The sequence below is a fragment of the Melanerpes formicivorus genome, unplaced genomic scaffold (genome assembly GCF_026170545.1).
Source record: "Melanerpes formicivorus ecotype bairdi unplaced genomic scaffold, bMelFor1.0.p_v2 SCAF_109, whole genome shotgun sequence".
Lineage (NCBI taxonomy): Eukaryota > Metazoa > Chordata > Aves > Piciformes > Picidae > Melanerpes > Melanerpes formicivorus.
In genome coordinates this window covers 869,978-882,326 of record NW_027142461.1, presented here as the reverse complement: position 1 = coordinate 882,326, position 12,349 = coordinate 869,978, and the positions used below count along the sequence as shown (strand labels likewise).

General features: G+C 47.3%; 1 protein-coding gene across 1 annotated transcript in view; it reads left to right on the top strand.

Annotated features, from left to right (window-relative positions):
* The window catches only part of TFAP2A (transcription factor AP-2 alpha), a 15,297-nt gene extending 3,159 nt beyond the window's left edge, over window positions 1-12,138 (top strand). The window contains exons 3-7 of the mRNA XM_068166872.1: window positions 2,813-2,954; window positions 4,302-4,533; window positions 5,559-5,677; window positions 8,005-8,146; window positions 9,577-12,138. Of these exons, the coding sequence (XP_068022973.1) occupies window positions 2,813-2,954; window positions 4,302-4,533; window positions 5,559-5,677; window positions 8,005-8,146; window positions 9,577-9,865 (924 nt within the window). The 3' untranslated portion in view covers window positions 9,866-12,138. The remainder of the gene's footprint in view (window positions 1-2,812; window positions 2,955-4,301; window positions 4,534-5,558; window positions 5,678-8,004; window positions 8,147-9,576) is intronic.
* The last annotated feature ends 211 nt before the right edge of the window (window positions 12,139-12,349 follow it).

Sequence of the window (12,349 nt, the reverse complement as noted above, 5' to 3'; positions counted from 1 at the left end):
CTGTGCGATGCCGCCCTGATAACACGCCCGCTAAAATCTAAATAAATCAAATTACTGTCATCGTTTAACAATATCTTTCCTTCTCAATGACAATAAGCTGTTACGATCGGAAGAATGTATAATATCACCACAGGGCCGTGCTTTTGGGGATTTCTGGCTGCCTTGGGAAAAACACGAGTCTGAAATGCGAGATCTCATTAAATGTCCTCCCAGGCAAACGTAAAACGGGGGAAGGAAGAAGGGGAGAGGGACGGGGGGGGGGGGGGGGGGGGGGGGGGGGGGGAAGAAAAGTGGGTGAAAGTGGCCTGAGAAGGGGAAAAAAAAATCGTTTTCCCGTGATTACAGAATTGGGATAACGACATGGGAAGTTGCAGGCGGTTGCGGGCATATCCTCTTCTCTAAAGGAATTAATGGACAAATCAGGGATGAGGCATCTAAAAGACTGCTGCCTCCTTTTAGCGGCGGTGCAAAGGGATGACCTCATAAATCATTAGCTATAGGTTATCAAATTCCAGCCAGGGCTGCTACACCCTAGATTAAATTAAAGGTTGGGAGCCAATTGGAGGATGCGTTATTTGGGGGGGGGGGGGGGGAGGGGGCGACGGGACCTAATTCTGTTATCGATAAATACAGCTTAAAGAAACGATTTCTAATTAAGCATGACATGAGCGCAGGGGCTAGTTACAAAGCAAACTGGGGCTATTGTTCGGTTAGAAAAGTGGCTTTATGCAGTGTGATGGGTCACAAAGAAGGTTCATCTTTCTGTGTTTTCTCCCCAAAAATGGAATTAGAACATGGTAATAAATTTATTAAAACCCCCCCTCCCCCCCCCTCCCCCCCCCTCCCCCCCCCCCCCCCCCCCCCCCTCCCGCCACCCAAGAGCTCTGGTAGAGGGATTGAAGCCACTCGACTTGCAGGAGAGGAGGAGGAGGGAGCTGTGGTATCTGGATGTGATTTTGTCTGAAATGCCATCCCAAATTACAGGATCAAATATTACAACAATATATTCGCTGACAGTTTAATGAGTACAGTTTCGTGTTGCAGAGGGAGAATGCTTGGGTGAAGGTACCTATTTTTTGGGGGGGGTCGCTTTGCAATCTCTTGCAAATTACACTCCGGGAAAGCGGTGAATTTATTGCAGCCCTCATCTGGCTAAATTTCCAGCAGAAAATGGGGGGGTTATGATTAGCAGTTTTCACAGTGAGCGCGCACGCTTCCCAAAGTGGAGGCTTTAGCTAAGCAATTGGGATCCATTAAAAAGCAGGTCGATCCTTTTAAACTTGATCTAAAAGAACATGGAGGCGACAGTGGGAACAAACTAATTTGTTGACCGCAAGCCTCTGATTGCTGCGGGAGGAACAGGACCCTGAAAGGTTCGTGCTCCGTGGCCGTGGGGTGATTCGGGTGGGAGATCTGCTGAGCCTCTGCAGATCCGTGAATTAAAAGCGTTGCTCCACTTGCTGAAAACCAAATGCCATCTGGTTTAAATCCTTAAACCAGCCCGATTTGTTTTCCCTCTGTAAAACTGAATCAGCAGCCTGCGAGAAGGAAAAAAAAAAAAAAGCACAGAAATGAGAGGATGCATCATTTTAGGAGCATTTTATCTCGTTATGCCCCCTCCAAATAATAACGAAAAAAGAAGTTATTTACAAGAATTTAGGTCAAGAAAGGGCAGTTTTGTAATTTTCCTGTTGCTGCAGCACTTAACCTTTAATACAACCGATGGCTAAATATTTAAGAAAATCAAGTCGATGGTGAAAATTATTTAATCATAAATATCTCTGCGGGATTTTTTAAGTGTAACAGTCCTCCCTGTATGGAATATGTGTAGAAATAACACAAATAAAAGTATTACGCCACACTACATTTACTTTATGGGTTTAGGGTGCATGCATAAAGGGATCATATTTCCCCATATAGTTAAAACACAAGAACTGCAGCAGTAGTAATTTCTGAACATTTCTCAATTTAATTATACTTAAATCCAGAAGCACTTTAGGCAAGTTACAAATGAGAGCGTGGAGTATAATAAAACCTGTAATAAAGCAACTTAGTACCATCCACCCGGAATCATTGAGATCAGGCACAATTAACAGGAGCATAAATCCAAGACAGAATGGAAAATGTTAGGAATCGGTATTATTGTTGGACAAAGACTAGAGGAGGAAGTAATAGTTTTTTAACTGGTAATGCCTGGGTTTGGGAACCATTGCGAAATCTTCTATCTCAACAGTGCTGGTGTTAATTTGTAAACACAGCTAGACATTATATTGCCTGTCAGTTGTTTTGTCCGTGTCCCCCCCCCCCCCTTTTTTTGGGGGTGGGAGGTTGGGGTGGGGGGGTAGGGAATATGTGTGTGTGTGTGTGTGTGTTAGGAAACCAAATTTTCATTTGACTTTCTAATCACGTCGGGCCTCTGCCGCGCCAACCCCAGCTGTAGCTGCGGCCGCGGGAACCTGCGAGGGGACAATAGTGGGGGAGCCCGGGGGTACGTTGGGCCATCATACCCCCACCCCCCGCCTCGGCATCACACTGGTCCCAGCCCTTTTGTGATGGTCCTCCCGCAGGCAGGGGAACGGCAGGGCAGGGCTGCTTTCCGGGAAGGGAGGAGGGAACAAGCCCCGGGGGTTTTGGGGGGTAATTTGTTATATTTTCGATATTTTTTTTTTTCCCGATTTCTTGGGGAACATGGGAAGAACAAGGAGGGGTATGGCATTTCTCTTGATGGACTAAATCCCCCCAAATCCCATTTACCTTCTGCATCCACCACAAGATCAGTTGTTTCCCTCCCTGCAGTGCTCCTGGGGAGTAGGGGACACACACAACTTCTCCCACACCCCAGCCCTCCCTGCCTTTTGTTGTGGTCGTACGTTTACATCCTTGCCTGTTCCTTTTGTTGCAGCACGTAGAAGACCCCGGTATTAACATCCCAGATCAAACTGTAATTAAGAAAGGTAAGCCCTTTCCTTGCGCATACCAAACATGTCGTCACAGGCTGGGGACTGCTCGCAGGGAGGACTTACCCGGCCTCCCCTCACCCCTCCAACTCCCCCCCTCCACCCCCAGCCCCAGGCTCCTTCCTCTGGCACGTACTGTTGGCCAAAACGTTTGGGGGCAGAGAAAGAAACCAGGGCTCCGTGGGTTGAAATCGACCCTCTGAACTGGCCACGTTTTGCTATTTTAATTCTTGTTGTTAAGGAGAGGGAAAATGTCAGCAGATGAGGGAGAAAATCCAAGGTGGAATTTTAGTGGTTTAGCCCATGATTCGGTTTCAGGGTTTGACCCATGCGTGTGGCTGACTGGTGGTGTTTAATTGTTGGCAATCGGAAAGAGACAACTTCATTCCCTCATTCTTCGGGTTTTCTGATTTAAATCTCGGTGGTGCTGAGGTGGGTCCTTGGAGAAGGAGGGCCAGATTCTGGAAACTGGCGCCTGTGGGTCAGGGAGGTTTGGTTTTCGCTGGCTTGGAATTGCCTGGAAGCTGGTCCTCAAACTGCAAAAATATTTCTGGGCATGCTTGCACTCAGTTTTCTTTCTTTGGATGGACGAAAGATTGGGAAAGGTGGTACAGGGTGGTTTGCAAAGGAGGTTCTCAGTGGAATGTGCTCAGTTTTTTACATTTGGATTGTGTTGGAGTAGATGTGGCAGGGCTGAACATTGTCACTCGCTCCTGCCTGCTCCAAGGGGGTGCCACGGCTCTGCAGCCGCCTGGAATTTGGGTACCCTGGAGCAAGGTGCTGAGCCGAGCCGGTCTCCTCCCTCATCCTTAATCGCTGTACAGTCAGTGAACTCAAACTTTCATTCCTCCCCCCTCACCCCGTCCGTAAAGCCTTTGTCACGTCAAATTAGATGTGCAAGGGATAAATCTTAAGAGATGCTCTTTCCAAGCCGACATGATAATTGGCTCTTTTATTAGTAATCTCAAGAGTTCGTTTAACTCTTGTTGTATCTATTAGCCTTCCCAGAGCTATTAATGTCACAAGTGATCTATCCAAAACGGGAGAGAGCCCCCTGCTCCCTCGGACCAGCGGTAGAATGCAGGAGAAGGGGATGGCAAACGGCTCCTTTCCCGGTGGAACAGGACTTTATTTTGGGCAGCGGCGTGGCTGGGGGCTGCCGGGTTGTTCTTGTTTGAATCTCCTTGCTGCGGGATTAGCGTTGCCCGGCTCTCTCCTCCGGCCCGCAGGCGATGTGGGGCCGGCCGCGACGAAGCGGTTCGGGTACTCGGTGGCGGCAGCCTCTCCTTCCCCGGTTTCCCGCCCGTTCCTCACCCTCACCACCCTGCTCCTCCCTCCCTGCAGGCCCCGTGTCCCTCTCCAAGTCTAACAACAACGCCGTCTCCTCCATCCCCATCAACAAGGACACGCTCTTCGGCGGGGTAGTGAACCCCAACGAGGTCTTCTGCTCGGTGCCGGGCCGCCTCTCGCTGCTCAGCTCCACCTCCAAGTACAAGGTCACGGTGGCGGAAGTGCAGAGACGCCTCTCGCCTCCCGAGTGCCTCAACGCCTCCCTGCTGGGCGGAGTGTTACGGAGGTGAGGAGGCGGGGGGGAGCAGCAACGAACGCAGGAGGCGGGGGTGGCGGTGAATAACGCCCGTTAACGCCGGGCCGGGCCGGGAGGAGGAGAAGGGAGGGGGTTCGCACGGTGCCCGCCGCTAGGGGGCGGGGCAGCGCCGTGAGGCGGCGGGAATGGGGGGGGGGGGGGGGACTGTAACCACGGCAACGCGCGGCCTTGTGTGGCCGTCCCCGAGCCCCGTTTCGGGGGGCCTGGGCCATGTGTCGTCTCCACCCGAGGCCACGCTGTCATATCACGGCTATGGCACCGCCGCCGTCCAAACACATACACAAGCGCCAGGAGTGGGGCGGTTACTGGTGGATGCTCCACTGTGGGCATCCCCCCTGCTGCCCCACCACCCTGGGCCTGCAGCTTCACCCAGGCAATTATGCAGGGCCCGGGCAGGGAATAGCATCCGCGATTAATTAAGGCAGTTCCCAGCTCCATGGCCTGGCTTCATCCAGCTCTGCTGAAAACCCGTGTAGGGATAGGTGTGAGGGCAGCAAAGCTCCATGGTGGGCAGCAGTGGAGGCTGCCTGCCTTACAGATCGGCCCACTTCTGTCATGCTGCCCATGGGCTGTGGGGTGAAGCTCCCCCTATGCCCTCTCCTGCCGTGGTCGTGGTGCTGTGGGAGCTCAGGTGGCTGCCTCGGGGCATCTAACACTGGCCATGATGTGCCCAGAATTCCTCACCAGCTTGGGGGCTGATCCAGACCTTAGTGAGGGCCCTTGTGCCCAGACCTCCCCACCAGTCTGGGGGCTGATTTGCCACACACACACCCCCACCCCCCACCCCCCCATTCCCTAGACATGGAGCCCATGTCCAAAGCCCTCTTCCTGTCTCTGAGACTCAGCTCTCAGACACACTCATTCTTCAGCCCTGTGAAACCACCGCTCCTCCAAAACTCCCTATGCTCCCTTCCATGGGAAGGCAGTGTGACTCATGGGAGGGAAGGATGTCTCCCTGCCAGCCCCACTTCTCAATGCCTTTCTGTGTGGTGCAGGGCGAAGTCTAAAAACGGAGGGAGATCGCTGAGGGAGAAACTGGACAAAATAGGATTAAACCTGCCAGCTGGGAGGCGTAAAGCTGCTAACGTTACCTTGCTCACGTCGCTCGTGGAGGGTAAGTGACTGCAAAAGTCGTGAGGGCTTGGTTGCAAAATGTGCCTGTTGCCTTTGCCTAATGGGAGATGATTTGATGTTGAGTTGGGATTTTTTTTCCTCTCAAATCAGTGCTGCTTGTTGGAAATTGGACAGGCGAGTTGTTTTCCGTGCCTCAGAAAGAAAATGTTCATGGTGTGCCTTTGCTTCTCGTTTTAACCTGACATGGGCTTGCATGAGTCCTGCATACTCAACATTGCATTCTACCACTTATTTGTTTTTAAGTCTCCAAGCGAGATATTTTCAGGGCCCCATCTTACTTCCTCATTCAAGTGAGGAATTCCTCCCAAGAGTACATGGGAGCAGCATGGGAAGGGTCCCTGCAGACGGAGGCTGTGGGCTTAGCTCTATGAGAGAGCCCTGACTATTGAGTTGGAAGTCGTGGGGAGAAGAGCCTCTAATGCTTGGCTGCTGTCCTTCTGCCACAGGTGGACAGCCAGGCAATTTTAAATGTCAGAAACTGCAGCTACTTTTAAGTCTGCTCCCCCTCCCAGGCCACAGCCACAGTAAATCATTTAAGTTTTCTGACATCTGCATTTGAGAAATGCGTGACCATTACTTCCTGAATTAATTTGGGAATCTTTGACCTCAGCCATGAATTAATGGTATCCTGAAAGCCTCAAGGTTGCACCACCACCACCTCCTGCTCCCTTTTGGTTCTCATTTTCAGAACACGTTTCCTTGGCTATATCGTTCTCCTCTACTATGCTTTGGCCAGAAAATGTGCATCTTACTTTCAATGCCTTGGGAGATGCCCCGTGCTGTCAGAGGCAAGAGGTGGGAAGCTCAAGAGTTTGCTCAAGAGTCTTGTTTAGTTTTGAAGCAATGGTTGTGTCACACTGACCAGCACAAAGTAAAATCCTCACTTTGGGGGTTTGGCTGCATTTTAGCATGGTTCAGTTTTCAAAGTGCAAGTAAGAGCAGCTCAAGCTGTGCAAGTTTCACTTAAGTTTGGTTGTGTAGGAGGGAGTTTGTTGGTTTGGTTTGTTGTCGCTTCTCATTTTGAAAGAAATGCTTCGTGTTCAAAGAGATGGGGAGAGAAATGCTTCAGTGGCAGTCTTCATGGTTTTAAACATCAGGATTAGTGGATGCGCTGTGTCTCTACCGCGTGAAAATGATGGTGTCTCTGTGAGTTTGGAAGGGCTTTGCAAACGCCTTGACGTGCCATGGTGAAACAAATCATGAGAGGAAAACTTGTAGGGAGTCTAGATTTGGTAGATGCATAACATTGTTTGTGATGTTAATGAATATGGAGAAGGTTTTGTGGTAATCTGTTTTTCTGTTTGGCTTTCACGTACGACGGCTTTAAAAGAATGATTTTATCTCATTATTTTGGGTTTTCTTTTTGGGTAAGAAAAACACAAAACCCGCAGGCTCTATCTCCGGATAACTTGGTAATGGGGGCTGATTTTTGGGGAGGTGATGGTATAAACATTGCTGGTGCTCCTGGACCTGTAGCGATGAGGCAGTTTCTAGAGTACTGTTATTGTTTATGATCCGCTCCATTTTATGGAAACAAGCTCACTGGACTGAGGCTTTGAAGCTCTAATTGGCGCATGCGTTCTTCCGGAGCTAGAGCTAATGGCAGGAAGCCCTGCAGTAAAAACCAACTGGTTCAGGAAATTAAAACCAAAGATTTGAAAATCAACAAAACAGACAGACTTGCTGGAATCACCCTAAAATTCTCATGGCTAATCGTTGGGGGAGTGTGTGTGTGTGAAGGTATAATTATGCACGATCAAGTTAAATTTTAAACACTTAGCTGTTTAATGTGTTTTATTTAGGAGAGCTCTAGGAGTAATTATGAGCAATATTAATCATTGATGCTGTGCAAAGGAATATAGAGACGTGGCTGAGGCAAGCAAACTCAGAAAATAAGCTGTGAATGAAAGGAATTATAGGTAAATGGCTGGGTGTAGGTATGGGTATGTAAATCTCAGCACACATTCCAGGTGGATGGAGCCTGCCTGTCTCAAAGTGTCTGTTGGTCAATCTAAACCTGATGAAAATTCTTATGCGAGGCTTCACTGGTAACAATTGTCATGAAAATACACATTTGCATTGCCCTCACTGAAGCAAAGAGAACTCCTGCAAGATAAGGTGTGATTAGCATTTCTTACCTTTCTCAAAGGAGAAAAAAGAAAAGGAAAAAAAAAGGCCCAGCCTTGGAGAAGAAAAGCCCAAGCAGAATGAAGTGTTTTGGGGTTTTTTTGTCCTGATGGCTTTTGGCCTCTGTGTCCTGTGTACTGATGAGCTGTGTGTGTTTCCCTCCCATCCCCACCCGTGCAGGAGAAGCAGTACATCTCGCTAGAGATTTTGGGTACGTTTGTGAGACAGAGTTTCCTGCCAAAGCAGTAGCTGAATTTCTCAACCGACAACATTCCGATCCAAACGAGCAAGTCACAAGAAAAAACATGCTTCTAGCTACAAAGTAAGACATTTACCTTTCTGGCATGTTGCTCAGAAGTGAGGGGAGGGCAACAAACCTGGTTTTGGGGATAGCATTTGGGAGCATTTGCTGCATAGCCATGGTTTTGTGAATTGTGAGGGGGCTGTATTTGCCCTCGTGCTACAGGAGAACTCTGCAACCCAGCTTGGTTTCCATCATTTGGTTGGTCCAGATTACCTTGAAAGCAAGTCGTGAAAGTTGTGGGTGGGTAGTTCTTCAGAGCCAAACATTTTCTGGGCCTTTTTGCTTCACCTAGGAGTTTGGGTGAAAGGCTCCCCATTGACAGTAAGAGAAAACTGGTACATTAAATCGATTTCGGTTCGTTAAGGTTGTCAATGGTTTCTCCTGCTTCTTACTCAGTGAATCCATGGATATTAAAAATATGTTTTAAATGACAATCTGTAGGCAGTTAAAATGCTGGTGGAGTTTGTCATTGGTGGGGCTGCCTCGACTTCCAGGTGGTGTGTGAGGAGAGAATGATTGTTTTGCTCTGTTTGCTGGAAATTAAAAGTGTTGTTTAGTAGCCCTTAATTACCAACCGAGGTGTCACCAAAGGGCATGGTGCCAGAGGGCGCAGGCAGAAGATAGGAGCTGTGTTATGGCTGGAAGACATTAACAGGGGGGTTTAGAACACAAAACTGTTTCAACACGCCTCTCAGCTCTCCTGCTATATGGGTGTGTGATTTCTCCAACTGTTTGTGCAGTGAGTGGATGATATAACCTAACTTCTGCACTGTGCCCTCATATCCTCTTTTCCCACCTGCCTGGAAGGAAATTTCCAGACCCCAGTTAGTGTCTGCCTTCCCCTCTGTGGGAAGGTCCCTTTGGATTTGGAGGTATAGATGTACACATAGAAATGTTTCAGAATACCCTAATTTAAAGCCTCAATTCCCCCCTTGGCCCTCACTCTTCTTCACGCACAGGCGTGTTTTAGCCTTGCAAAGGAAGAGGCCCGTTCCTCTCTCCAGTTCCAAGACATGGATAAATCCCTCCCTTTGGATATCACCCCCCATCTAGTCCTTTCCACCCTGCTGAGGAGCTTTAAACTGCATGTCTGCTCCAAAACCCAGCTGGGCACAGATGTGTTTTTTGGTGGGGCTGCAGGAGGTGTATCTCTGCGCCTGTTACTTGCCTGTCTGTGTTGGCCAGCGTGTAATGTGTCTGCATGCAATGCAAAGGGGAAGAGGTTTTTGTGTGCCAGGAAGTGTGAGGATTTTGGGGAAGGATGTATAGGGAGAAGAGGTGAGCGAGTGTGTGTGCACTCGGGGGCAGTAGCCCCCTTGATCCAGGGGCTTGTGTCATCTAGCAGGGAGCATGCATGGGCTTTGCTGCCTCCAGTGATAGTTCATTTCTCTCCCTCTCTTTTTCCCCTGCCTCCCTCCCTCTGTCTCTCTGCTCCATTTGTGCCACAGACAGATCTGTAAAGAGTTCACCGACCTGCTGGCTCAGGACCGATCTCCCCTGGGTAACTCACGGCCCAACCCCATTTTGGAGCCGGGCATCCAGAGCTGCCTGACCCACTTCAACCTCATCTCGCACGGTTTCGGGAGCCCGGCGGTGTGCGCTGCCGTCACCGCCCTGCAGAACTATCTCACCGAGGCGCTCAAGGCCATGGACAAAATGTACCTCAGCAACAATCCCAACAGCCACACAGACAACAGCACCAAAAGCGGCGACAAAGAGGAGAAGCACCGAAAGTGAGGATTTCTCTCCCCTTCCTCCTCTCCCTTCCCCCTCATAGCCCATCGATCCATTCATCTCCCTCCTCCCTCTCCCCTGCACCCAGCACCCGCAGGCTACAGCAACAGAATGAGCGTCTTTCTGCCAATCGTGTTCACTGACTCTGCGGGACTGCTCTGCCCTCTCCCCGCACCCCATCCCAACATCCACATTTCCATTTGCTCCCTCTTTACTTGCCCCACAACGTTCCTCCTCTCCCTGTTGCTGCCACCATCATTTTTGCCCCAGTTTGGAGCCTAAAAAGAACAGAACAGGCGGACGGAGCCAGCAAAGGAGAAAACCAATGTTCTGTCTTGAGTTTGTGAACTTCTTTTTTTAGATAAAACAAAAGGAGGGGAAAAACAAAACAAAACAAAAACAAAACAAAAAAGGACTTTTTTTTTTTTTTCTAAAAATATATTAAAAATACTAAAAAAAAACAAACAACCCACCAAACTCCAACAAACCAAACACCGCACCAAAAAGAAATAAATAACCCTTAAAAACCACCAACAACAATTCTATGAGCTTCACCGGACTGAATCACCACCTTCCCTTACATAGACTTCAGTTGAGATTGTAGCCATATTAAAGACCAGAAACACACCCACGGGGGAAAAAAAAGGAAACAGAGGCAAAAAAGGAAAGGGACGACCGCGACAGCCGCCGCCACCGAACCGAAAGGCAAAAAAAAAAACCACCCACAAAAAAAAAAAAAGCAAGGACTGATGACGTTTGATCAGTATTGTGAATAAACTTGAACACAAAACACAAGCAGTTCCATGTCATATCTTCGGTTGTAGAACTCTCTCTCTTTTGGGTTTAATCCCCCCTTCCCTGTCCGAGGTAAAGCGACCCGACTTGAACTTTCTATGGCAACACGATTCACGGTTATTATATAAGGGAATCAGTGTTCATGTATGTATATATTTATTTATGTGTAATTTAATGGGAATTGTAAATATGGTGAGTCTGTTTTAAGCCTTTTTTTTGTTTGTTTGTTTTTGGTTTTGTTTTCCTTAATTTTGTTTCTTTTTTGTTTTTTTTTAATTTATCTGGTGATCTCGTTTACCTCTTGTTTAGTGGGTTTTAAATCTTCCCCTCTTAGTTCATCACGTGGTTCATGGTACTTATTTAGATATCAGAGGTTTTTTGGGTTGGTTTTTTTGGTTTTTTCTTTTTCTCTCTCTCTCTCTCTCTGGGATTCAGCATTTTTTAGCCCTGTTGTAGCATGTTGAAAGGCGACAATGAAGCAGCTGAACAAATGGGAAAAAAAAAAAAGAAGAAGAAAAAAAAAACCCCACATGGATTTTGATTTTTTTTTTTTAAATATATATAATTAGTATGACATTTAGTTTCTCATTGAAGAGAAAATAAAGTGATGTTGGACCCTGGCAAGGTTTTTAAACATGTTAACTGGTTTTACAAACCCTTATGTGTTGTGGCAAATGAAAGAAGAAGCGATTTTCATCTACTGTCCTTCTCCCAAAAGCACCATCAGAGCAATAAATTAATATTGTCTTTTAAAAAGAAGATTTAGCTTTTCTCCCCCCACCCCCCTTTTTTTTTTTCCTCTTTCTCCTATTGTTTTTTCCCTTCCCCACTCCCCCACCCCCCCCTTTTTTTTTTTTTTTTGTTTGTTTTGGTTTTATTTTCTTTTCCAAAGAACTTCAAACACTCGGGACCACCTGGTATCCTGTATTTCCACTGGCCATATTGGAAGCAGTTCTAGTTGTATTGTATTGAGTTGTGCCGGCAGTAGTTTCCATGCCTATCAATGTATCATAGTCCTTTGTTGCCCAGATAAATAAATATTTGATACGCTTTATGTCGATTTTTTTATTCAGTGGCTGTCTTTACCCAGGCGTATTTTTGTTCTTGGCAGTATTTTTTATTCAGTATGGTTACAGTAATTGAGTTTAACTCTCCCTTGACAATTGCTCCTTGCAATAAGCAGCTGAACCCATTGTTTCCCTCAAGTCTAATAAAAACTTACTTTCAACTTGGAGTTCAGAGCAGGGTATCATTTAGATATTCCACTGAGTCTGTATTCAGACAAATGACACAATAAAGCACAATGTATTCTTTTTGGATAAAAAAATTGTCTGTACTACTAACAAAATGACACGCTATCTTTTCTTTAACCAGACCTAATTTTATTTAAAAAAGAACAAAGACCAAAAAAAAACCCAACCCCCCCAAACCAACCCCCCCCCCCAAACCTGCAAAATAAAGTTTTATTTTATTTATGTTGACCTCTAGGTTTTTCTTTACGTTTGTACATAGAGCGTGCAGAACGATGAGCCTCCTAAAATTTCGTCCATCTAGTTGGCTTAATGGAGAGCAGAGATTAAAACCCACCATTATCTTGAGAAGGATGCTTTCAAAAGAATAGTTCTCGAGCAGACAGCAAAGAAAATTAGAGGTGTGTGGAAAAAACATTGGTGAGTTGGAGCTGGGTGCTCT